General features: G+C 46.7%; 1 protein-coding gene across 2 annotated transcripts; it reads right to left on the bottom strand.

The window, feature by feature from the left end:
* Positions 1-2,964: 2,964 nt before the first annotated feature.
* CD34 (CD34 molecule) lies at positions 2,965-25,705 on the bottom strand. 2 transcript variants are annotated; one of them, XM_060010102.1, is made up of 8 exons: positions 25,464-25,694; positions 15,612-15,794; positions 14,732-14,985; positions 13,618-13,698; positions 5,896-6,046; positions 5,614-5,666; positions 5,124-5,288; positions 2,965-4,419 (listed from the first exon to the last, which is right to left on the bottom strand). In XM_060010102.1, the coding sequence occupies exons 1-8, from the start codon at positions 25,540-25,542 to the stop codon at positions 4,234-4,236; spliced, it is 1,152 nt and encodes a 383-aa protein (XP_059866085.1). In that variant the 5' UTR covers positions 25,543-25,694; the 3' UTR covers positions 2,965-4,233. The 2 variants fall into 2 exon arrangements, with proteins under 2 accessions (XP_059866085.1, XP_059866091.1); XM_060010108.1 differs by lacking the exon at positions 2,965-4,419 and adding an exon at positions 4,428-4,573 and having other exon boundaries at positions 25,464-25,705.
* Between the last annotated feature and the right edge of the window lie 959 nt (positions 25,706-26,664).

The following is a 26,664-nucleotide window of genomic DNA, read 5'->3' as shown; positions in this document are numbered from 1 at the left end:
CAGATCATGTTACCTCTCTGCTCAAAATCCTCCAATGGTTTTCCCCATCTGCTAATAAAGCCCAAACTCCTGAGGCCTCAAAGGCCTGATGCGATTTGGCCTGTCACCACTCTTCCCCTCACTCCCTCTGACACAGCCTCAGCCGTCTTCTCGTCCTCCTTCACCTAGAGCTTCTTGCACTTGCCAGAGTTTGCATCACAGGCGCCTGCACTTGCCCTTCCCTCTGCATGGCCTGATCTCTCCCCCACTTCATTCTAATGAACTGTGTTTTCAATTCTTACCTCCTGGAGGGTAACAACCACATGTAGATATCAACCGTTACTCTCAATCTATTTTATACTTTCCATAGCTCTTAATACAACCTGAAAACATATGGATAGATTTGCTTAGATAAATGTGTTTGTTTCTCCTGCACTGGAATTGTAAGCTCCCTGAGGATTTGTTCACTGCTCTGTCCCCAGACTCTAGAATGGTATCTGGCACATGGTAAGTGTTCAGAAGACTTGCTGAATGACTGAATGCTGGCTGTGGGCTTCTTGGGTGTGGGCTGTAGGAATTAGAAGCAGCATCCCGTTGCATTAAATTGCTCAACTGCTACTGGGTTTACGTGAAGAGGAAAGGCGGGATTGTTCCACTTAGAGGAGTTGATGGGGGAGGGGGTGGGGGCAGACCTTTCACAGACAGGAGCACAGTAGCAAACCCCATGGAAGTGGAATTTCCTAACCAAAAGACACTTGCTTGTTTGGTCTGTTTTCTGTAACTTTTGCTAAATACTTTATACATTTTTAATGCTAAAAAGCTGTGTAAAAAGCTGTGTCTCCTCTAGCATTCCTCACCCCGGTATGAATGTGTTTACTCCACATAGCATATCCTCCCATCCTCTGGCTGCCTAGGTCAGTAAATAAAATCGATGTACTATAATTTATAAGTAACTGTTGAAACTCTGATCCCTATGGAGGCTGTAATTTGCCCTTCCCACCCTGTCCCCATTCTCAGCCCACCCCCGTAGTAGCATTTGTGTGTATTCGTGCCGGAAAATTAAATGTTTCAAAGGTTTAAATTTTAAAGGTGTTTGCTATATATAACTGTTCTGCATTATTATAAAGCATTTTCAGCAAAAAAAAAAAAAGGGCCACTCCATCACCGATCTTTTTATCCAGGCTTAGGGGATCCTCCTCTTTATCCATTAAATGAAAATCTAGCAGAAGATACATCTAGGTATGCTTTTCCATAATGAACTACGTAAGAGTCCAGGGTCAATTCTCCAGGGCTGACTTCAGGCACAGCAGAGTGAACTAAGGTCCCGGGACCTGCTTGGCTGCCCAGGCCTGGGAGAGCACCCATTGATGAAATGCTCCAGAGGTGAAGCCCCAGACCTATCCTGACACTGTCCTCTCCAGCTTCAGGACATCCAACTGGAGGAACCCTGAGTTCCCAGCAGAAGAGTGGGAAAAGCTTCGGATCAGGACACCTGAATTCTACATGATTTGGGCCAGCTACAGCCCCTCTCAGGGCCTTAGTTTGTCTTTAACTGTACCATAGGGAGTCTAGTTGAAAGTATCTTTCAAGTCTCCTCCAGCAGTGACCGTCTATATTCAAATGAGCTTCAGGTGTGGGGCTGCTTAAGGGCAGGGCAGTAGTGGAGAGAAACCCAACATGGAGGCAGTTGAACTGAAGCTGAGCGGTAGGACCCCAGCATGGCCAGCAGGTGGAGCCATTGCCACACTAGGATGCTCACACCAAAGGTGGGAAAGTTTGCTTTTCTAGAAAGCAATGAGTCCTTCAGGGCAAGCTGTCCAGCAGGAAAAAGAACCAGTCGCCACCCAACCCTCCCCGCTAACACACACATACACACACACACCCCTTCCTCCCAGAGCCTACACACTCTGACAAACTCGGGGCAATATACCCAGCCTCTGGGCCTGAGGCTGAAGGCGTTTCAAAGACCCAGCTGCCTGTTCTCCTCCTCTCTTGTTTCCTGGGAGTCTGTACCCTGTACCACCAGCCTGACCTGGCCAGACTCTCCTCCCGTCCCTCTCACGGCCGGATGTGTGACCAGACAGAGGCCAACCTGACTTCTCTTTCTGATTACCATCTTCCCTTTGACCAACCCCCAGCCATCACCTTCTAGGGAAACCTCAAGATTTCCTCCCTTTGCCTCCCCTGAGTCCTGGGGAGGAACCTCTGGTTAGAGCAGTTGGAGAAAAGAAAGGGGGAAATGGGGGTAGTGCTGCTGAGGGAAAAGGTCTGGCTTTGGCCAGATAAGAATCGAAGGATCCTTTGTTTGGCCCCAACTGCTGCCACCACTGTTGACACACTTAGGAGCGTTTCCTGAAGCTTCTGATTGTCCAACAGCTCTCCCTCCCCCACTTCCTATGGTAGGGGCTGGGGGTGGGGTGTCTGGGCGCTGGAGGTAGGGGGGCTTACAGATGGTTTTGCAGTTAGGCTGCTGTCTTAAGGCAGAGGTGGAAAGCATCCCCTCCAGGAGTTGGCAGCCAGATCTCTAGAGAGAAGTTCCCATACCCTCCTTCACTGTTCTGCCCCCAGCTGGGGATGGGGATGGTGTGACTATAATAGAGGGTGCACAGGCCCTGGCTCCTTCTCTTTGTTTGGCATCTTTTACACATGGTGACCAAAATGTGCCTCTATTTCAGAAAGGTGTTCATGAAGGGTACAGCTCCTAAGTCCTCAGCACCCTCCAATCTGAAGACCCCGCTGCATTCTGCCTGCTTTTCTTTCTGCGACTAGAAACATCAGCTTCCCTGAGGGCATCCCTGTCTCCCCCCCAGAGAGGGGAGTAGTTAGTAGGCTTAGACAAAAAGCAGCATCCTGGTTGGTACCTGTGTCCCCTGAGCTGGTCCCACCTCTTCCCTGGCTAGCCCCTCCCTACCGGGTCCCTGCGTAGTCTGGCCAGGTCTCATGGGGAAACCGCTGCTCTGGTCTTCAGGCACACCCGGCTGGGACAGAACCACAGAACAGATATGTTTCAGTATCACTTTAATTACAGTATTTACACACACCAGTTTTTATTCAGGAAAAAAAAAAATCCACCCCATCTTCCTATCTCTGGAAAGTTCTATTTCCAACCGTCATTGAAACCAGGATCCCTTTTCACCCCTCTGGAATAAAACAGAAACAAAAACAGGACCTGTGTCACTCACAGAAAAGGTGGCTTGTGGTGAGGGTCCTCTGAAGACGTGCTGGGGCCCTGACCACATGGGTTGCAGAGCAGTAAAAGGATTAAGGGTTGGGAAGGCAGAGACAGAAAGGAGTCTGCTGGGAGGCTGAGGCCACAGCTCAACCCAGGAGTCAGGGAGAGGAGGGAGGAAGCCGTTGCGACAGAGGTTAAGGTCAGAACCTAGCCTCCGTGCACGAGTCTTCCTCAGAAGCACACAGGTCAAGAGGCACAGCTCAGAGATCTGGTCCCACGGTCCTGTCCACTCTGAGCCACAGGGAGAAGCAGCAGCCCAAGCAGAAGCTCTGCGTGGCCCCGCAGAGATAAGGGCCAAGCTATGTGCCCTCACCCATTTGTGTCCATGTGTGTGCACGTACCCCAAACACACAGACACAGGACATTGTTCTAAAACTTGGAGGTGGGGGCGGGCAGGGCCTGTGGAGCTCAGGGAACTTGGAGAGCAAGAGGGGAGCTGGTGACAGAATCCACAGTGCCTTAGAGGGGGAATGAGGGAGATGGTTTAAGACAACATGATTTTCTGGCTATATCATTAAAAAGGAGCAGGTGAAAGGGGTTGCTTTGGTTTCCCTAAAGTAGAGAAAGAAAATATAACGAAGAAAGAGTAAAAGGCAAAGTCTCCTGGGAGGAAATGACAACCCAGAAAAGCCTGTGCTTTCCCCTGGGAGTTCCTATAATGAGGCAGAGAGGATGGGGAGGGAAGGGGCCCCTGTGTGGAAGCTGCAAGCCCTCAACCCCCCCAAGGAGTTTCTCTGCACCTTGGCTTTCCCTATCACACCTTTACGCAGAGCAGCCCAGAGGCTGGGTGCAGGGAGCTGAATGTGGAAAGGGCAGGAGCTACCTGTCTCTCCCCAAGGTGGCGAGAACCCCTTGGCCTGGAACAGGGCAGGGTCCCAGGAACGGCCTCCGACGGGGTGTGCAGTGGGAAAGGGTGGAGGATAAGGGAGGCTCCCCCAGCAGGGAGACAGCACCTGCTCAGGTGCAGGGAGGGGCTCCTTCCCCAGACTTTGCCCAGTCTCGCCCCGCCCACTCGCCCCCTGTCACAGTTCGGTATCAGCCACCACGTGTTGTCTCGCTGAATGGCCGTTTCTGGAGGTGGCCTGGCCGGTGCCGTTCTCCTGAGCCCCTTGATTCACACTGGCCTTTCCCTGAGCCTCGGGGGAGGCCCCAGGGCCTGAGCTATAGCCCTGGCCTCCACCGTTCTCCGTGTAATAAGGGTCTTCGCCCTAGATGGTGTATAAATAAAGGAGCATTATCTCGTAAGCAGGGCAGCAGGAAGGGGGGGTGGGAGGAAGAGGAAGGGAGTGGGAGGGGAAGATGGAGGTTGCAGCTGCGTGTGCAGACTCCTTTCTTCCTGAAGAGCGATCAGGGTTCCAGCTCCTAGAGGAGAAAGGACAGAGGAGAGGCACTACACCGTGCCACGGCAGTTCAAGAGCCAGCTCCCGCCAGAAACTAGGCAGTCCCCAGGGTGCAATAACCTCCCCAGAGAAGGTAAAGGGCCAGAGGCCAAAAGTCAAACCCTGGCCTTGTCCTCTCTCATCCGGAACACGTCAAGAGTAGATTTTCCCTCCATGTGTCCCCTTGTGAGCCACTTGGTGCCCATGGGCTTTTAACATGCTTGCAAATAAGTGGCTGATTTAGCAGCCTGTTCTGGTTTGTATCCAGCTAAACTATCCCAGGGAAAATAATAAATAGATGACACGAACCATCTGCTACCACAGGGACCAGGGCCCCAGTTAGTGCCCCCTCCCCAATCTGCTATACATTGTTTTGACTTGTCCATGGATACAGTAATGTGAATACATGCATATTCCCTTGTGAGGGCACAGAAGTGCCTTTTCTGGTATTTCTCCTCCCCCTCCATGGCATTCATGGACCTCCCCAGGAGACCTAGTTTCCCATTTTCTTTGCCCTGGACCCTAGAACTGACCAGCCTTTCTCCCGTGGGGCTCCAACTGCGGCGGTTCATCAGGAAATAGCCCGCGGTGCCCAAGACAGCCAGCAGGATCCCCGAGGTGACCAGTGCAATCAAGGTCTTTCGGGAATAGCTCTGGTGGCTCCCGATGTCTTGTTCAGTGAAGCCTTGGATGCCCAGCTGGAAGAGAAGAGACAAAAAAGAGAGCCTGTCATTTGTGGAACATGGGTTCTAGACAAGGAGCCCAGACCATGCTAGACCCTGTGTGTGGCTCAACAGGGAATAAACCCAAGAAGACACGGACCTCAGGGATTTTCTAAACAGGACTTAAGACCGGAATCTCTTAATTAAGCTGCACTGTAACATTCTGTTTCAAACATAGAAGGGAAAAGGACTATTGGAGAAGGGTGGAGAGGTAGGAAGGAAGGGCAGGTCTGGAGAAGATAATTACTTTCTCCCCTGCTCCAGTGAATTCCCCTGAGACCCCTCATCTCACAGAGCTTACCTCTTTCAGGTCAGACTGGTGCTTTTTCAGAAGTTGGAGCTTGCTGGAAAGTTCTAGAATTAGAAACAGAGGTTGCTGGATCTAGAAGCTGGAACAGCTCATCCTGTACTATTCTAGAAGATGCTCTGATGGTGAGGGTCCATCTCAGGGGGGTCTTTCCCAAAGTCAGCATAGCCCTGCTCCCTAGCATCTGTGCTGAGTGAAGAGGCCTGATTTCTACCCAGGATCCTCTAACCTCAGCCCCTCTTCCTCCCTAGACTTCAAGACAGATGTGCCCCTTACCTGTTCTGTTGGCCAAGACCAGCAGCAGGCAGTGAGGCCTCACCTCAGACTGGGCCAGGAGCAAGGAGCACACCCCGGCCCTGGCCTCACCCTGCTGCTTCCCACACAGGACTCGGGTCAGTTCCTCTCCATTGTCCTTCTTAAACTCCTCCTGGGATGACAGGGAAAAACGGTGAGAAGGAGAGGAGGTTACTAGTATACTCTGAACTGCATCCGGAGTCTCAGGCAATAATTCTGATTAAAGTCACACTGTTACCCTCAAAACAAGAAGAATCCTTTTTTTCTAAAATTCCAACTGAAGAAAAAAATCTCGCAAACTTCTTATGTGCAAAAACATAATAAGATAAAAAGTCCAAAATCTTCCAGGACCAAAAGGTGGTCCTAGGTGGCACTGTAAGATGCCAGAGGATGAATTTAGGAAACATCATCTTGCTGAAGGATTGCCCAGGTAAACATATACTATTCAAATTAAATTCAAAAGAAATTGCCAAAACCAGAAAATATTAATAATGCAATACGAATGAAGAGAAAATCCTCTGTTTCAAGGTTACAATAGCCCCAAATATTGAAGGAAAAGCTAAGGGAGGTGAGGAATAGAGAACAAATTTATGACTATAGACGCAACAGGATCCTCGGTCCCTTCCCTCTTACTCTCCAAGGGGTCTCACAAAGAGCATGGCTCAACCTCAAGTGGTGTTCTTGTCTAGTCTTCCATCCCCCTTTCCCATTAGAAACATGGAACCCAGTTTTACATGAGGGCAACAGATTGCTCCAGGTTGCCGACATAGGACTCAGGCACTCAGACTCAGAAGACAAACTCTTGATTATTCTTCAACCGTTGAGTCCCAGAAAAGGGATGAATTGGAATCACTGACTGTGCCCCTCCAGCACCCTGTGCTCAGACCTCCAGGATTTATTTCAATAGCCTCCAAAAGGAGTGGCCTCCCCAGCACAGAAAAGGAATCAAAACCAAGACTTTCTCCTCCGTCCAGATGGCAGATGGCAGGGGAGGAAATGCCTGAACGGCTCTGACAGCTTTCCTGTTAGGGGAAAACTGCTGGGGCGTGTGAGGGGCATCAGAACTGAGCCTCCGTGGAGAAGAAAGCTTCCTGTTTGTGGAGCAAGACTGTTCCTCAGGGCAAGGCCAGAGGGCCCTCCCAGCTTGGAAAGCAGCCTGGGTATTTTCCTACTGCTATGGCCCGAGGCAGGAAAACCCAGGCTCCTTTGCTCCTGCACAAGACAAGGTCAAGATTGGCCTCACGGGGCTCCCCTGGTGGCGCAGGGGTTGAGAGTCCGCCTGCCGATGCAGGGGACACGGGTTCGTGCCCCGGTCTGGGAAGATCCCACATGCCGCGGAGCGGGTGCGCCCGTGAGCCATGGCCGCTGAGCCTGCGCGTCCGGAGCCTGTGCTCCGCAACGGGAGAGGCCACAACAGTGAGAGGCCCGCGTACCGCAAGAAAACACACACAAAAAAAACATTGGCCTCACATCCAGCTTTCTCCGGCCAGCTGGAAATCGAGGCTTTGGGGAGGCCAGAGAGCAGGGCTACCTAACCTCCAGATCACAGAGAGAAGAATCCAACGGTAGCCTCAGAAGTTCCCCAAGAGCCAAGGTTACAGAGAAATGAATTCTCAGGCCACGGCTGCTTCCCCCTCAGGAAAAGGATAGACGATGCAGGTGTCCAAGGAAGTCCTTGGATAGAAGCTCTTCACAACAGCATTTGCTGTGGGGAGTCTGGGCTCCACATTTGATGTGATCAGCTGTCTTCTTCCTTTCTGGGCTCGTGTCCCTTTGGAGAGCCTTGCCTTGCCTCTCCGTGAGCACCTCACCCTCCCCAGCACCGCGCCTTCTGGATGAGGTGGAGGGAAACTCCTGCCTGGATGATTCTGGGCTTCTGAAGTGTCTCTGGTTGACATGTGTCTTGTTCCTGAGAGAGGCAGAGGGACAGGGCTCCTGCATAATCTAAACAAGCCGAACAAGGCGGCACCTCCTCAGTCTGCTGAGTCCTCAACCAGATTCAGCTGTTCTGACAGTGACCACGACCCGAATATGAGACACTGTGTGAAACCCTCTGCGCGTGTGTCAGGTAGGGGGGCGGGGGGGGGGTACCGGTGTGGCAATGAATTCCACGTGATCAGAGCTCTCACTGTATATGCACGGCCATGAAGATAAACGATGCTTCCTATGTCTCAGGCCCTATTTTAAGTGCTTTATGCATGGTGACTCATTTAGGCCTCACACAACCCTACGAGATGGATACTATTATTCTCCCCATTTTATAGATGAGGAAACTGAGGCACAAAGAGACAAAGAGGCAACAGAGCTAGTTACATGGTAAGAACCCTAAGAAAGGCACAGACAACTGCTATGGACATTCAAAGGAAGGTGAGCATACATCTGGTTTGGGGTTATCAGAAACATCCTGAAGAATGGGTAGCATGTATGCAGGAGAAGCTGGCAGGGAAGGGCCTTGGGAGTGGGGGTAGCACCACAAGGAAGCCCAGGAGTGTGTGAGCCTGCGACCTTCACAACCCTGGTTGCCATGAAGAACATGGCTTTCCCCCTTGGATTCCCATCCTTCAAGACTCAATTCCAACTCACCTACTCAGGGAAGCCAGTCCTATCTTCCCTTAGACTGGGTATCAGCCCCTGTTCTGCTATTAATTAGATTCTTTGCAAGTCATGCAACTCATCTGAGTGTCAGGCTCCTCAGCTGAAGACTCAGTGGGGTGGTGACTGACGAGCTGCTGTATGAAGAGTGCCTGGCAAGGTGCCTGGAACCGAATCGGCACTGGATAAATGGCAGCTGTTACTATTACTATTAATAATAGCAATACCTCGTAGACTATACTGTCCACACGTCGATGTTTAATCACATTCTGCCTTACCGCTACTGTCATTTCTCTGTGACTAGACTAGAAGACTTCTTAGTGGGCGGAGTGAGTGTATATTACATAATTTTGAACCCAGACTGCACGGAGCATAACACCAAACAAATAAGAACTCAGTGAATTGTTGTTCGTCTTAACATCCCAAGTGGTTTGGCTTCTACACAGGGTTCCTCCACCCCTTGTTTAGTTTCTTGGACTCAATTCAAGGGAATTGAGTGCCCAGCCTCCCTCCCACTCTGCAATCCAACAGCATCAGTGAATTGTGTTTGGGCCTGGAGAGGAGCAGGTGGATCCTGAACAAAGCACAATGCTCCTCCGGATGCTTGAAATAAACATCCTCCCCCAAGGGAGGCTGTGGGCAGACATCATGGGAGAGTAGGCAGGAGGAAGCCACAGCCTCACCATTTTGCTCATGAGAATCAGATTGGTGGACCCCTAACTACATCTGCTTGCACATGTTACTTTGTAAAAATAATAAGCATAATAAAACCACCTAACCTTTCTAGAGTAGCATTCTCAAACTTTGCAAAGACTCTTAACATGTTAAAGAAGCATATTAAGTATGGGAGTTGGGAGAGAGAGGGACAGGTATTTTTCTAAACGAACGTTAAGATATTTCCCAATGTTAAGATTCTAGGCTAAATCGCCTCTCTCTGTCCCTCCCACCCTCTCTTTCAATAAATGTATTGACTGTGGTGTGAGTTTGACAATGCAGCTAAAACACCTATTTTCATATAGAGACTGGAGTAATTAAAGGACCTGTTACAAGTCACACAAGTGGGCAGCTGACCAAAAGTTAGGCTGTCCCAGATCTCAGGCTCTTTCCAGAAGACACACTGTCTTCATCAGTCTTCCGTCTGTAAGTTATTTTTTCTGCATGGAAACTTACCTTTAGTGTTGGGGCAGAGGGCAAGGAAAGCGAGGGCTGGGGATATTATCTGGAGGCTGGAGGCAACCTGCCTCCAATGAAGCAAATGTGACAGAACAAGGGTGATGTGAGCTAGCGGAGAAAATACAACTTCTGCATATAAACATATGTGTTTCTGAAGAAAGGTAGTTCTGAAAAACAAACTGGAGGGCAAAGGACTTAAATAGAGATTTCTCCAAAGAAGATATACAAATGGTTAGTGAGCACACGAAAGGATGCTCAACATCATTAATCGTTAGGAAATGCCAATCAAACACACGTCATGCCCATTAAGATGGCTACTATCACAAAAGCAGAAAATAACAAATATTGGTGAGCATGTGGAGAAACTGGAACTCTTGTGCCCTGTTGCTGGGAATATAAAATGGTGTAGCTATTGTGGAAAACGGTATGGCGATTCCTCAAAATTTTAAAAATAGAGCTACCATATGATTCAGCAATTCCATTTCTGGGTATATACCCAAAAGAAATGAAATAAGAGTGTTGAAGAGATATTTGAACAGACATGTTCATAGCAGCATTATTAACAATAGCCAAAAGGTGGAAGCAACCCAGGTGTCCATAGGTGAATGAATGGATAAACAAAATGGGGTATGAACATACAATGGAATATTACTCAGCCTTAAAAAAGAAGAAAATTCTGACACATGCTACAACATGGATGAACCTTGAGGACATTAGGCTAAGTGATATAAGGCAGTCACAAAAAGATAAATACTATATGACTTTACTCATATGAGGTACCTAGAGTAGTCAAATTCATAGAGACAGAAAGTAGAATCATGGTTTCCAGGGGCTGGGAGCAGGGGGGGAATGGGGAGCTGTTTAATGGGTGGAGAGTTTCAGTTCTGGAAGATGAAAAGAGTTCTGAAGATTGATTGTACAACAATGTGAATGTACTTAACACTACTGAACTGTACACTTAAAATGGTAAATTTTTATATTATGTGTATTTTACCACCATTAAAATGATTCTTTGGTAGATTCCCCAGGACCAATAGCTATAGCATAAGAGAATAAAGTAATCTCACGTTTTGGAAATTATGTGGGAAACCACAACCACAAAAACTAAATTAACCTGATATTGCAGCGGAGAGAATGAAAGTCAGACATAGGGTGGTGCGTTCTGCTAATGAAGATTCTGAGATGTAGTAACAGGTGCTTGACAGGAGAGTGGGATTGCCTTCCCTCCCTGTGGCTGAAATAGGTGATTTCTGCCTAGAGGTGAAGTATGAGGAGCAAAAGGAGAGTAGTTGGGATAGAAATGTCTACAGAATGCATGTACAGAAGACAGGCCTAAATAATCCCCATTGCAAGAGCTAACAGGTAGGATACTCACTATGTACCAGTGCAAAATGAGTGTCTGGATAGCTGAGAACAATGCATGCATACTTCTGTTATGGGAATATACTAGATGGAAGAGCATAAGAACATTACATAAGTACTCAAGGATGTGATGTTAGAGGAACCCATGTCTTTCATGCTTCTCATTAGGCCTGAGTTTCCCTTGATTAGAACCGCTGTGGTAAGGCTCTCTGACACCAAAGGTACAAATGCAACCTAAGGAAAATTAGGAGACACTACACCACTTTGGAACAGATTGATTATCAGACAAGCATGCAGTAGGACTCAAGGAAAAGGAATCTGGGACACAATCAGGAGCTGTGGCCCAAAATTCTGGAACAAGGACTGCTGACTGAGGAAAATTACCTTGGGAGGCAATGCTGCTTGGGGGCTGGGGAAGAGGAACCCTTAGGAAGACAGGGGTATCCACGGTGGTGGAAGGAAAAGGAAAACCATAGCACTACACAGGTGCTGCCATAGAGTTGATTCATCATGGGCAGTGCAGAAGCCTTCTTTAGGATATTGGAGGAATTGCTATCTTTTCACATCCCTACTTGCAGATCCTCTCCAAACTGAGTAGAGTGCAGACCTTAGCTGTGGCACAGAATAGAGTAGACAGTAAAGACCTCAGAGAGAAACAGACTGCAGCACAGAAAGAGGAGTTATTTCTGGAGTAGCAGTAAGTTTCTGGCACTTGTCTTGTACAATGACCCTCGTTAAATGTGAACTTTGAAGAGCAGTGGACAGACATTTAGAATGAATCCTCTGCAGTTAGCTCTAAATCGTTCGTACAAGGAATTAGCATTCTGGCACAGACCGCTGTGATGCACAAGAAAATAAGTGCTCAACCAAGATGATACAAAAAGAGAGAGAGAAGATGGTCATTTTTCTTGGCTATAATTAGCAAAGTGTTGGGCAAAAATTTTTTTTTAAATGACTAGAGCTGAAAATCAGCGTCAGAAACACACAGAATGTTACTTGTACGTTGTATATTCATGCTTAACTATTTTGCAGATTGCACTTAGTTATTCCATTGTGTGAACCTATGTCTTCAAAATTTGTGGTGTTTTTTAAAATTGTAAGTTAAATAATTTTCTTAGGTATTATTTTAAAAGAGCTGTGAGTCACAATGACCCAACTGATAATCATGAGTAAGATACCGATAGTCAGAGTGGACAAAATAAGTAACTTACTGCCCTCTACAGACTACAGTATTTGCTCAGGCTCTTTCCAATCTATGCATGTCACACATCATATATATGGTTCCCTTAAATGGATTCCCACCTTGTAAGAAAACGTTTTTTTTTTCTATGAGTAAATACCACTCTTCCTGTCATCTTATCCTTCATCCAGGAAATTGTTACTGTCAGGAAATTGGATTTACTGAAACAAAGCAAGGAGGTCTGCTATCATCATTAAAAATTAACACCATGCTGTACAGTTTACCAATGCAATAAGACATGAAACTGAAAGAAGAGGCATAACTACTAAAAAGAAGGAGAAAAGCAACATATTATGAGAAATAACACAATAGCTTATGTTAAAAATGAAAAATAATCAGCTAAAAAGCTCCTGGAATTAATAAACAAGTTAAAGAAAATGACTAGACCCAAGATAAATATTAAAAACTCAACGAACTTTCCAATATACCAGAAAAATCAATTGGAATATATCATGGAAAAATCTATATTATAAATAAACCTTAAGAAATCCATAAAACCTAAGGAAAAAACATTTTAAAAACTAAAAAAAGATACTGAACAATACCAAAGAAAACTAGAAAAAAATAGAGGGATTTTAGAGCAGTTCCAATTAAAATTTTAATGGTTTTGTGTTTTTTTTGAATCTTGAATAGGTGTTGCTATAGTTTTTCTAAAAGAATAGATGAAAAATGCCTTTCATTTTTATAGTGTAATAAGCAAAGACCTGCTTGACTGGATATTAAAAGTGCCATAATATAAAAGTATAATAATTAAAAAATTTAAAACAGGCCCCCAAAAAAGACAAACTAAACATATAAAATCTCTCTGAAGAACATGCCCTAGGACATATAAAAACTTAATACAAACTAAAGGAAGTATTCCAATCAATAAAGGAGAGGAATAATAATAATTATAGGGGAAATGGTTATATGGAGAATGCAGCGTTTACAGCAAAAAAATTCTTTGTATATTAAAGAGTTATATGAAAATAATAATAAATAAATTGATATTTTAGGTGACTAGTTTATATTTCATGAAGAATTTCTTAACATAAAAGCAAACTTAAATCTGAATATATATATATATATATATATAATATATATATATATAATGTACAATAGAGGAGGGAAAAAAGTAAATTTAAATAAAATTGTCTTTGCCTTCTTTGTCCACCAGATGGGGCCTCTCACTCCTTAAATCCAGAGCTCAGTATTCAAAGTAGCCTGTCCATGTTAAACTCACCCCACCCTCTCCCAAGTCCGTCAGTCCAAGACTTGCCTTCAGGACATTCAGAAGGAATTTTGGGAAGAGAGGGAGGGGTAAGGAATTGGGGATGGAGGTGGGGGCTTTGACTTACACAGCTGGAGGTCTCATTTAGCTCCAGGCAGATACCTTGGGTCAATTTCACTTCTTTGACTCTGGAACATTTTATTTCTCCCTGTATTTAAAAAAAAAAAAAAAAGTAAATAAGCCAGCATCTTTGCCCCGCATTTCTTCCCCACCTCTTTTCTGGTTTGATTTCTGTGAGATACTCTTTAAAGAGGCTTTAAAGAAAGGGAATTTAAACATTTTGTTAGGAGACTAGGAATTTATGTCATATTCTTCTTTTACCTCACTTCCTAACTCATCAGATAATCAAAACTTTTGTTACTAGCCTGGGCTTGCAGGCAAGTAGCTATTTGTGACCTTGGTAAACATTTGCTTGGATGGCGCAGAAATGGAAGAGGGGAGGATCTTTTCCCCTTTGAGCTGTTTTCCCTCCAGTGAATTACACACTTGCAGCGAAACAGATAATGAGGTGGCCAGGCAGATCCTGGTGACACTCATTTTCCTCCTGGTCCCTTAGAACTCTCCAGATTTCTATTCTGGCTCCTTTAAAAACAGAAACCAGGCAGATCCCCCATGCCTGCCCCCAGGCTCCATGCCCTCACATTTTCTACTCTTCCTGCTGAAAGCTGTTGATAGTCACAGGCCCAAAGGCTGAGAAAGGCAGGTTGAGCTCAACACCCCTGTTCTGCCTAGTTCCTCACTGCCTCTCTACTCCTGGCATACCACCAAACCCTCTTGCATAGAGGAAATGGTATTTGCCCTAAACATTTTGGGAAAAGCAGCGCCATTAAGTAGAAGATGGTTTCCAAATATGCCCAAAGGCAAGTGGTATCCTAGTCAAAGATTGGACCAAGAGGTACTGGAAAGAACCACAGAGAATTAGATGGATTTCTGAGAATCCTCTTTACTCTCTACTTCCTAGAAATATAGTACCCACGGCACAGATCAGCCTTGCTACCCAACGCTACCCCTCTCCTCCCTTTTCTATCCCTTCCAGCAATATTTATGCTGCACATTTTTCACGCTAACTCCTATACGACCCAAATTCATTGGTTGGGATAAGCAGAGGTTAAGGGGAAGAGAGAGCTTGCATACATGTGAAGTGAGGGGGCAATCTGTCATTTTTGGCCTGATTCACCCACCTTGATGGTACTTGGGATAGGAGAAAATGATGTATAGGGGTTAGTGGGAGATGTCACAGGGCTGGTACTATTGTATGGGGAATCTGAGATATTTCCAGGTAACATGCTGGGCTGCAAGGTCATCTCTGAAGTTGTAAAGTTGATGGTGGTAGAAGACACTGTGGTGGCTAAAGAGGTCTGTGACTGGACAGAAGAGTTCATGGTTCCAGGGACTGGGGTGATCCCAGAGGTAGATGTGAAATTGACTGTAGGCTCTGGAATTGACCAAAACAGAAGTGTGAATATATGCGCATTGGCATAAGCACACACACACACACACACACACACAAACACATCTCAGTTCATTGACACAGGCACGGACTTCAACCCAGAAAAGGGAATTTGGGGAGTTAAGAGTTACTTCATGTCTTAACCCTTACCAACTCATTTCCAGCCAGCTGTTGGAACCATAGCTATAATCATAGAATGTATTAGAGATGCCCTCAGGACTCTGAAACTGAACTGGAAACTGGTCCACCCTAGAGATGTCAAAGACCCCCAGTTTGAACCTGTACACAGTCTGTGCACTTAGAAGAGCTCAGAGATCTCTACAGAGTCCTCATCAGATTTTTATTTTATCACTAAGCTGAACTCAAAGGGTGCAAGGAGCATTATGAATCAGGATCAGCTGCCAGGGTGTTGAGAAAGCTGTCACTACAGGAAGAACTGTCTAGCGCTTACTTCAGGGTACCCTAAGCACGATACTCAAGCCACTATTAAAAGGGGCTTGTATGTTTCCATCTGTGGTGGGAACTAGAGGGTGGGGGTATTTGCAAATAACCTAATGCTTTACCTTAGTGCCAGCAGCATCCTTCTGGGGCCCGAGACAAACACTCTTTACCTGAGATGGCTGCTGTGTTCCCATTGCTGTCCTGAGAGACAGTGTAGAGGCTGATGTTTCCAAAAGTACTTGATATTGTGCTTTCCTGGTTGGGTATAGTTGTAGGGACAGTTGAAGATATTCCTGGGGTAGATGTCTTTGTGGCAGTAGTAGTCAAGTTCTCTGTATTTGTGAACCCAGAGGCTATAGAGAAACAAAGAAGAAATATCAGAACTCAAATCATCCTGGAGCCTCATGGCATCACCTGATTCAATTTCTTGACTTTAGGTAGAATCCATCTAGAACATCCCCTGCCACCCCTGGCAACAGAGCAGAACAAGGACATCCTCCTGGACATGTGACTAATTTCTCACTAGATTTTTCCTAAGGAAAGAGAGAAGGAAAAGTTTGCGTGCACCAAACATCTAGTATAGTATTATTTATAGAAGGGAAAAGTTGCAAGCAACTAAATGAATTACAATAGGATAGATGTTATATGCACTTAACATACAATAATCATTGCAAATAAAAAAATGCAAAAACTATAGCAGCATAAGAATATGAGGCAATGCTCATAACATGCTAAGTAAAATATTAAAATTTCAAATTACACCTGAATAAGTATTGCCGAGATCTAAAATGTGGGAAAAGATGTGCCTCTATTTCCTTTTTAATGTATCCTTCTCTTCAGCCAATGTATTAACTCTTGGAATAATCACTAGATTGACACCATTTCTATGTAATCCTTTAAAAATCTTCTATCCTCCCTAGATTCCCCCATTCCCCAAATCCTTTCATTCTTTCCTTTTATTGAGGAACTGCAGCTAGCAACCACAAGATTTCTTTCGGGAAGCTCCGACCTAGGGATCTAGCTGAGGGACTAGAGAGCATAAGGCTTGGTTCCTCAACAAATGTCCTGGGAACAGAGAGCTTAGTCCTGGCTCTGTCAATAACTCTGTAATTTAATGTGTGTGTGTCTCAGTTTACTAATTTTTAAAGTGAGGGGTTATTGGGAAAATCAATGAGATAACAAATGTTAAATTGCTATAGTATAATGTTCCTGGAACTAGTTATTCTCTGAAAATTTTCCTGCAGGTTCTTACCCTTCCATGTTTCCTGTGGTACCCAGCAGTGCCATCCTTAGACCCAGAAAGGAGAAGCTACTTGTCTGGACCCTGCACTTTAGAGCCTACACTCTGTTCCTCTTCCTGCCCTCCCCGTCCCCAAGCTACGAGGAGTCCATGGGGCCAACAGAGGTGTACCCTCTCTTCTAGATCATGTGTTGGGACCAGAAGTCCTAGAACTTCTTGCCCAAATGGCTCTTTGCTCACTTAAGGACCTGCATGGGTCTGTTCTCCCAGTCCCTCCGTCCAAGTGTGAACTGCAGCACCAGGGTGTGTGCCTCCAAGGCCCAAGGGTGGCCAATGGGTGGCTGTTTGCAGGGAGAAGGGTTAGAGCTTAAGATCTAACCCCACCTTGTAGGTGGGGTGTCCCTTGCCTGCATGCAAGATCCCTTACAGTATGGACCAGAGCCATGAGTAAGAAGAAGAGAAGAGGGTAGGCAAGGGCCAAGGACCACCTCTTCCTGCTAAGCCGCATTGTGGCATTGAACTCCAAGGCTCTGAGAGTCCTAAATTCAAATCTGGCCTTCCAGGTGGCCATGAAGGTAAGTTTTTCAAGGTAAGAGGATAGACGATATTTTATTTACCATATGGTTGGCCTGATTTATAACTTTGAAGTATTTAAAACCTATAATATGTGGGCCTCCATTGTATTCTTAGCTTGAGCCCTGTAAGTATTAGGGGTAGACTTGGTATTCAGAGCTCATACCCGGCAGTAGCATCCTCAAGGAAAGGCACCTGAGGGTCCCAGGCCACCCTAAAGCTTGTCTCTAACTTTACTGATTGAAACCTAGGCCTGTATTTTACAGAAGTTTCCGGGTAAATAGCAGTGCAAAATGACACCTCTTCTTTTCCTCAGCATCAAGGCGGATGTTAGGCATTAGTTTCAAGGCAATGAACCTGAGGCCAAAAGTCTCCCCTAAAGGTGGTGGCAAGTCTCACTCTCCCTCATCTGCCTCTCTTCCCAGCCTGCTGCAGGTAGGTTGATACTCATGGTGAGTACAAAACTCATATCTCAAAATTATAGGGCAAGTGTGCAGGAGGAGCAAGTGATATTACTATCTCCGTTTTAGAGAGAAGAGTTTTGGCCAAGAAGGAAGGCCATCATTCAGGCAGGGCAAGGAGCAATGGGGCCACTGAGGTTTAGCTGACTCTTGAGTAGAAGTAGCAAGAGGGTCAGGGGATCCAAACTGCCAAAGATCAGGATGCATCTTCCATATTTTGGAGAGAAAAGTATGGGCTCTTCTCTGGCTGGGATAGGGGGCAGTAGCGGGGAGGGGGGAGTGGATTTATCAAAATAAAATAGGTGGGGAAGCAGATCCAGTCTTCTTTTGTCCATAAATAAGTCCCTCTCAGCAATCTGACCCTAAGGTATGAGTTCAGTTCAGGGGGCAGGTGGTGGGAACATTTGGACACTGAATTGAAGGACCATCCTCTCAAGGTACCATATTCCAAGGCACCACCGGAACTCCCCCTTGACATCACTCTTCCTGCCCACCCTTTTTTCTTCTTCCCACCAATACATCAATTCTTGGGAATCCCATCTGGCCCAACCTGGCCCAGCCCTCTTCTCTCCCCAGAGAAAGCTGGGCCTGGCTGAGGTGATGTCATGCTTTTGAACCCCCTCCCCCAGGGCCTCCTTCACCCAGACAAACAGTTTTGAACTTTTCCAGATGTGAAGAGAGACCTGCTGCTAGCTCTGAGGACAGACGTGCCTGTTCCAGATGAGTGAAGCAATCCTGGACCCAGGCCAGCTACTGAGCCACTAGGGTCAGGCTCCCGGCTGCGGCTGCCCCTCCCACCCATCCCGCAGCCAAGAACTGAGGAACAGGTTGCAGGATCCGTCTGCAAATGGAAAGGGAACCCCAATCTCAGATTTATGTCCCTGAGCCCAGGGTGAGTGGGGAAGCCTCTGAGACCCTAGAGAAACAGGACAAAAAGGGAAGGCAGAAAGGCAAGGCTGAGCAATGGGGTACATATGAGCTGGTGTAGGGCAAGGGGACACCTTGGCAGAACCCTGGGGGCCCATCCTGACCTACACTGCAGCACAGAGGCTGTCAGTAGAGACTGGAGTCTCTTGTTCTCACAGTCTCTAGGGCTCCCTTTCTCATGCTCCCATGAAGAGATGGGTCTTGGAGGAATGACATTTATAAGCATCAAGACTGACCACAGATTTGTTCTTATCCTATATTGCCCCCCACACCCATGGCATTAAACCATCCAATACTGATCTTTCTTTATCTGAGCTTCTTATCCCCAACTCTGTATGGAAGTCATAGCAGCCTACCAGCCAGGTCCAAGAGACAAGCGATGAAACCTCCACCCCATTCCACTCTAGACTGGAAGAACAGCCCTTACCCCCAACCCAACAGAGCATTATACTACAATTTAAATTTGAATGAAAGGCTATCTTCTGTTGTTTACTTCTCACTCCATCTTTATTAACTGCCTCTCCCTAAGTACCCTATTTGCCCCTACCTACCCTACTTGATCTCAACCCATGAACTTGGGACAAAAGGGGACAAGGTATCAGGAAGTTAGCAAAATGAGGATTCCAAGAAGCCAAATAGATGTCACAAAATTCATGTTGTAAAAGTCATGCATTTAACTTACAGGTACTTATTTCAGAGGCAATTATTCTTGTTTTACACACAATTCTAACAAACTTGTTTATCTGATATCCTAGCTAAAGCTAAAAATTAGAAAGAGAAGCAAACAATAGAAGCAAACAATAAGGAGAAGCAACAGTTGAAAATGAATAAGCAGCAATAAATGAAAAACAGACATGAGTATCAAAAACCACGCTAGTCTGGAACCATTTATGGTAGGAGTAAATGAAAATATACACCTTCGTAGGCATTAATGATGCCACTGAGTTGCACCATAACCGAATTATTTTCATGATACAACTGAGTCTGAAGGTTAAAGCCCTTTTTTTCCTGATACACTAAGAAAGCAGAAACATAGGTAATATGTTTTTAAAAGATTTCTACCTACAATTAGTAAATTAAAGATTCTTTTAGTCTTTAAAGGGGGCTTACAAATCCTCAGAGATCCAGAAAGTTCTGCTAACTAAGTTACTAAATTCCTGTACTTTAGGAGAAGGTTTTTTCCCCCTATATTTGGTCTTGTTTTTCACAGACCCTCTGAGTTTTAGTTTGTGCTGGTGCTGTTTTCTTATCTCTCAGTCAGTCAGCACCGTTCTACCCATCCTTTCAAATTCTAGCACCTGGCCCAAGAGGAATTTCTTGGAGGAGATCCTGGGTAACTTAGATGCAGTACTAGGAAGAAGGGACAAGCTGGCCTCTGCTGGGAGCCCACAGCCTGCGTTGATGGTTGATGAGAAGACAGGAAAGCCTCAAAACAAAGAGCTCGGGCTCTGTAATTGGACCCTGTTGAAAGGCTCCTTTACCGAGTTCTAGTTGCATGGCCTCGGGAAGCTTCTTCACCTCTCTATACCTCACCTGTAAAATGGAGATAAAAATAGTGCCTACCTCCTTGTTCGCAGGAGTAAAGGAGATGGGGGTGTAAAGCAGTTGCCTGTCTGGTAAATGCTCAAGAAACAGTGGTTATCTTTAGGACAGGTCCCTTTTTTCCTGCTTCTCAGAGACCTTAAGACACATATCTCCATGAGTTATCTGGCCCAAGATCATATATGCTGTTTCCTGAGTATAGGTCTTGTCACCTTGGTTACATCATAGGTTTCCTGAGTGCTGGAACCATCTCTCATACTTGTCTGTATTACTCAGGGCACTGAGCACAATCCTCTGAGTTCACAATAAGCACTTGGGTTGAATGGCAACTGCACCAGGAGTGTTCACACTGACCACCTCTATGTAGAACAGTGTTCACACTGACCACCTCTATGTAGTACCATGCCATTCAATGCTATATTTTAAGAGGGAATTTATTTAATTAAGGGAGTGCCCATGAGATGATAACCAGAATTAGGAAAGTTCTAGAAACCAAGTCATATGGTTGAGGGTTTAGTGCTATTTCATCTGGATCAAGGGTTGGCAAGTATAGCTGGTGGACCAAATCCAACCCATGGGCTGTGTGCTGTTTGGCCAGTGAGCTAAGAATGGCTTCTACATGTTTAAAGTGTTGTAAAATAAAACAAAACAGAGTATGCATCAGAGACCACATATGGACTCCAGAGCCTAAAATATTTACTATCTGGCCCTTTACAGAAAAAATTTGCTGATTTTTGATATAGAAAGGAAGAATTTAGGGAGAAAGAATAAATACCTTTCTTCAAGATTCATTTCACTCATTCGTTCATTCTTATCTTCCCGAAGCGCCACCAAACAGCATTGTGCGGAGCACAAGCTAAGAGAAGATACCTTTCTACTGCTCGGTGTTAGTGTCACTAGAATTTAAATAAATCCCTGCCCTCAAGGAGCTTATAATCTAGTGGAGCAGACGAGAAAGGTTATTAAGGATTGTCATGAAGAAAGATCAGATTAATTCTGTGAGAGTTTAAGGAATAGAATTGCAGTTAATGATCAGAAGCTATATAAAGGCTAATTCACTGCAGTACAGAAAAAGCTAATAATCATGGGATTTTTTTTTTTTTTTTAATAGAATGAACTACTCTGGGAGATAGTGAGCCACCCATCTTTCCTGGGAGCATTCAGGAAGCATCCCTGCTATGGGTCTCGGTGGGTTTGGGTCATGTTGAACTAGATCAAAGAACTGGGCTGATGCCTTCCTACACTGCAGAGGCTAAACTGAGGTGTGAGCATAAAAAAGTGTCTGTGGCCTGAGTGTTCCCAGGGTACTGAGACTCCCCTTTAATATTCAAATAGCATGTCTTGGCCGACATCCACTTCCTGTGGGACCCCAATATCTTGAGCTTTCCCTGGGGGCTACGTCTCTCCCAGTCACCTCTTTCTCCATTTTCCTAATTGCCACCGACCCCTGTCTCACAGCTCTGTGCCTCTCTGTCCTCAGGCTGCAGGAGTTCTCGTTCTACACTACTGCACCATGGGCTTGCCAAACATCCATTCCTTTATTCCCCCCACCCCACCCCAGAGCACCACTAACAGTGTTACAAGGCCAGTGCGTGTTTACTGAAGGTTTGAGATCATGGAGGGAGATTACAGCACAGCCCAGAAGAGACAAAGGTATAATCTTGAAATCCTAGGCTAGACATTCCTATGCTAAACAGCCGGGCCACACCATAAGGAATTTTCCCAGCCAGGTCTTTTCCACCTTCCACTCACTACTGTTCCCTACTGCTCCCAGCACCTCCCCTCCTCTCTCTATGTTCTCCTGGCCTCTGGAGTCCTTTAGCCTTTTGTCTCTAGGGCCCATCAAATACAAAGTTCTACTTTATTTTATCATGCTCAGCAATTCAGCCTCCTGTCTGCCACTGCACATCAAAGGTTTGTGCAGGAGTCTAGGTTTTTTCACCCAAAGACTCATTAAGGCGTTTTCTTAAATAATGGAGCTGGCTACCTAGAGATGCTGCTCTGCTAAGAAGGTATCAGTGGTGGGTTCTTTGGGTTATTTTTCCTCTTAAACCAGAAGCAAACTTCCCAATCAAGCCAGAGGTTTTTCCTTTGTATTCCAAAGGGAAGTGATTCATTTCAGTGGTCTCCAGAGTGTAGGTCCTAGGAAGTACACCCTGGTATACATCCCTATTTATTTGTATCACATTCTCTCAAGATTCACGCGTCTTTCTCCTTAGCAAAGTCTAGGGCCTTCGGGACTAAAAATCGTAGATACTGTGTTTTTATTTCTTAGCTGAGGAAGGAAGAGAATGTTCTCATTAGGGAAGTCAAAGCCCAGAAAAATATGGAAATTCTGCCCTGGCGACTCCAAGCATTTTCTTTTGGAGGGTGTGTTTTATTCTTTTTCCACACCTTCACATTTTCAGTTCCCCACACTCGGGGCCATTTAGTGACATCCAGCAAAGTCAGTGGGAGCAGGAGGCCCAGGCACCCTGAGGGTGGAACTGGGTAACCATCCAGCTCTGAAAGTAAGTCCAGGCCCTCCTGCCCAGGATCTAAAGGAAATCAGGCAGTGAGATGGTAAGAAGCGGAATTTGTGGCTCCTTTGGATGTGTTTTTGTAAGACTCTGAGCCTGAGTTTATCTGTTGCACTTTGGCACTTCTTGCCCTGAGCTTTTGGAGACAAAGACTCAGAGAAGGAAGGAGATGAGAACTAGTGAATGAACAGGCCCAGGAGGTGGAGCCAAAGGGATAAGAAAAAGATGCCCAGGCTCGTTTTATCAGTCAAACAGGAATGTTGCCGACGATTTGCATTTGCAAAGGCTATGCCAGCTGGGCTGGCCCTACAAGGGGGAGAACTGGGGACCACGGAATTAGTCAGAGGTCCCAAGGCTGCTCCTTCTTGGTCGCCATGTGGCAGAGAGTCAAAGGGTGGAGTCCTCTCCCCTCCGGAAAATATCTGATAAAATTCTTTTCCCTTTTCTTTTTTCCCCTCTTACACGTAGCCCCAGACAGGATATGGGTGTGGGGTCAGCAGACACGAAGGACCCAAAGGAAGGAGAGGAATGTGAAGGGTGGTACTTGTTAGGGAAAAAGGAAGGACAGCCTTGGAGGGCTTGGAGGAAACAGATACCCTGGGGCTGACAAATGGGGTTCCCTGATTACCTGAAAGATTTCTCTTTCCAGCTGGTGGTGCGGCAGTGCTACCTGGTGGCCTCTCAGCGCCCACCCTGACTCTGGTCACCACCCAGAGCCACCCCATCTACAACAGAGAAAGTCCACTTTTGGTTGGCTGCTGTACCCAAGCCCAGGCCAAGTTCTCACAGCAACAGAAAAAAGACCTTCCCAGAACAAAGCTCTTTGTCAGGGTCAGTGAGGAGAAAACCACAGAACCCTCTTCTGCCCTAAAGTTCACAGTAACAATAGCACAGAGTTTCTGCAATGCTCCTTTGTTAGCATTTCAAGGTACAGTCACTCACTCATTCCAGTCACCCCACAGTATAATAGAAAATGACTCCTAGTATTATATAAAAACAAACGCTAGAAAGCTCTTGGGGAATGCATAAAGCTACACACTGGCCTTAGCAGGCTGGCAAGATTGAGCATAGGGACCCAGGACCCACCGCTCATCCCCAAAGCAGAGACACTGAAATTCTCAGCATATCTGCCCAAGGTTTTGCAGAGGTTAAAATCGCCCTCCCCGTCCCCACTGCTGCAGGCCAAGGCGAGACTGAGACTGGCCAGCTGAGGAAATAAGAAAAGGGTGGGCCTCACTGGGCCCAGGACCAGGTCATCATGAGCTGTGAAGCCAAAGGAGAGTGGAGCATCGGATAGGAATCTGAGCTGCTGGTCAACTCACCCCATTGTGAGGTGGAGCCAGACCTCAGGGCAGTTCCCCATTCTAGGGCTTCAACGGACACCTTACTGACAGCTTTTTCCCTGCCCCGAAGGGCATGTCTGGGGCTGTCAAACAGGTCAACCCAGAGCCTAACTTAGAGCTTTCTCCAGCCTGCAGTCTCTCTCCAACTGGGTGGACCCAAAGGGGGACAGCAGAGGAGACTGAGAGCGAAGAGGCCTAGCTGGCTGGCCCAGGTCACTCTGGGGCCATGGTGGGTGGCCTTTAGGATGCAATAAGAGTAGGGAATTGGGAGTCCTAGAGGCCTGGAAGCAGAATCTGGAGCCAAAGGGAGAATAACTTACAATGTTTAAATCCTTCTAAGTGCAGTGAGATGAGATGGAGAATGTTATCCCCAAATGAAAGCAATTAGGAATAAATATTTATTGAGCGCCTACTAATTTTTCTTTTTAACCAAAGTGAGTGCAAGAGCTTAAGAAGTCAGGGCGGATGTGGATAAGCCAAGGAGTGTCCACCAGTTTGCTGATCTGTCCACTAGTTTTAGAACTTGGAGAAGAAGGGCAGGGGAAGAAAACTCCGAAATGTAACAAGTTTGAGTTTGTGCCAGGGTGAGGGGTTGCAGTGGGGAGAGGAAAGCAGGGCACAGAACAAACTCCATCTACCCTGTGCCTTCTCTCCAGTGGCATGGAGAAGAGGGTGTCAGAAGACGGAGTGTAACTTAGCTTTGCGATCTTAAATGCAAGAATATTTTCACGGACTGTTCTTCATTCCAAACTCCCCATGTCACAAACTCCCCATGTCACCTAACTCAGCCTGCCTCCTGGGCCTCTGGACCTCGGACCTGGGGCCTCATCCCAGGTTGGCTTCGCTCCGGTTCCTTGAATGTCCAATTCTGACTCCCCCTGTCCTAGTGGTCGGTGGGCACCAACGCTCTCTTCCCAGGAACCGCTCTCTTCCCAGGAACCGGCTCAGGCCGCAGCTTTCTGAATCAACCGTCAGTCACGAAACTTTCCTGCTTCTCTCCTCCCCTCTCTCCTGGTTCTGGCTCCAACTCTGCACTCTGCACCTTTGGCAACGCGAAAGGACACTGGCATCTTCAAAGAGCTTTACTTTAGAGACACCTCGAGAGAGCCTCATTGACTCTGGGAAGCCTCCGGCGCGACCTCCGATTTACACCTGGGCTAGTTCACGCTCACAGTGTGGTCGCCTTCCCGGCGCGTCCCACCCCCACCCATTCCCAGCGGAGGCACCAGTGCCCATTGGGCTCTGTTCAAGCGGCCCCGGTCCCACCAAGCCAGGAGCAGCCGTGGGCGTGGGGGCACGGGGTAGGGCAGGGGTCCTTTCGCTCCGCCTAACTCGGCTGTGCGCGCTCTGCCTCCGGGAGAGCGTCGACCCTCCCCGCCACCAAGTTGGCCGGGCCGGGCGCGCGGCCCATACTCACGCAGCAAACTCAGCAAACAGAGCGCGGTCCAGCCCCGCGGCATCCCGCGCCCCGCGCGCGCGCCCCTACGGACGAGCATCCTTCCCGCGCCGCTCCCGAAGAGATGCACAGAGCCCGAGACGCTGCTTGGCCAGGCCCGGACGCGCAGCTCCCGCCCCTCCGCCCGAGCGTGGGGTGGGCGAAACTTGCTTTTTCCCCTCCCCTCCCTCTTTAGTCCTGGCACGGCCAACCCCTCTCCTTGGCTGCCACTAACGTGAGCTTCCCGCTTGGTCCCAAAGGCGGAGGACGTTAGGAGGCAGGCTGGGGTTGCCGCTGTCGAGGCCAAAAAAGGTTTTGTGAGGGCCCCAGACGTCTTGTTCAACTTTATATAGAGGCCCCATCTTCTTAAAGCTCGACTTCACTTAACTTTAACCCCTTTGTGTCAGCCTTGCCGGTGTCCAGGGCAGGGGGCAAGTTTCCTCTGATTTTTTTTTCCATTTCCTTTCCTTTTTGCTTTTCTTTTAAGTTTTAAGCTGAGAACAATCTTGCAGATGGAATCTACCAGTTAGGACCTGAGTTTACAAGTGTGAGCATTTTGCTAATCAGGTACAATTTAGCACATGTCAAATCTGAGGCATTTAGTGATACTCTACCAGAGAATATGCTGTGTGTTAATGATGCAGAAAGCCTGAGCAGGACATATAAATGACAGTAATTATTCACTTTCTTTTAATTATTTTTCTTACAAGATCTATTTATTTTAATTTGGAGGGTTATTTCCTGTTACTGTCCCTATTTTCGCACATAGTTTGATCCTGTCACCATCATCATAAAGACAAAGGACTCCCCTAGCACCTGGGGTGCCTTCTCTCCAGTCCTGGGGCTGAGACTCTAGGGGCTTCCTCCTGCTCTCTTATCAGAAAAAAAGACTTCCCCTGACTCCACCCCCTTCTACCTAATTGATCCTGGAGCTGTGTACTCCTCGTGAGTTGTTCTGGTTGTTGGTAAACTGAATTACAGAAACTTTGAACTGGGCAGTCAGCCTAGTCAAGGACTGGATTGAGGAGATGGATACTGGAAGACAGAGGAGCCAGGAGGAGCAGATGACGGCACCAGGTGGGGGCGGGGGCGGGTAAGAGAAGGCACAGTCTTGGAGACTATGCCCTGAGATCCTGAGTGGGATCACATGATTACAAATACCCAGTCCAGTCTCTTCCATGAT

This window comes from Delphinus delphis, chromosome 1, assembly GCF_949987515.2.
Source record: "Delphinus delphis chromosome 1, mDelDel1.2, whole genome shotgun sequence".
In the NCBI taxonomy this organism is placed as follows: Eukaryota; Metazoa; Chordata; class Mammalia; order Artiodactyla; family Delphinidae; genus Delphinus; species Delphinus delphis.
This window is presented reverse-complemented; position numbering and strand designations above follow the sequence as displayed.

What these genes read in the sequence shown, in the direction of transcription:
- CD34 (XM_060010102.1), bottom strand. Translation starts at nt 25,542, where the DNA reads ATGCTCGTCCGTAGGGGCGCGCGCGCGGGGCGCGGGATGCCGCGGGGC. An exon ending in CTGTTTGCTGAGTTTGCTGC is followed by an intron (nt 15,795 to 25,463) that starts GTGAGTATGGGC and finishes GTTTCTCTATAG; the next exon opens with CCTCTGGGTTCACAAATACA. An exon ending in GAACACAGCAGCCATCTCAG is followed by an intron (nt 14,986 to 15,611) that starts GTAAAGAGTGTT and finishes GGTCAATTCCAG; the next exon opens with AGCCTACAGTCAATTTCACA.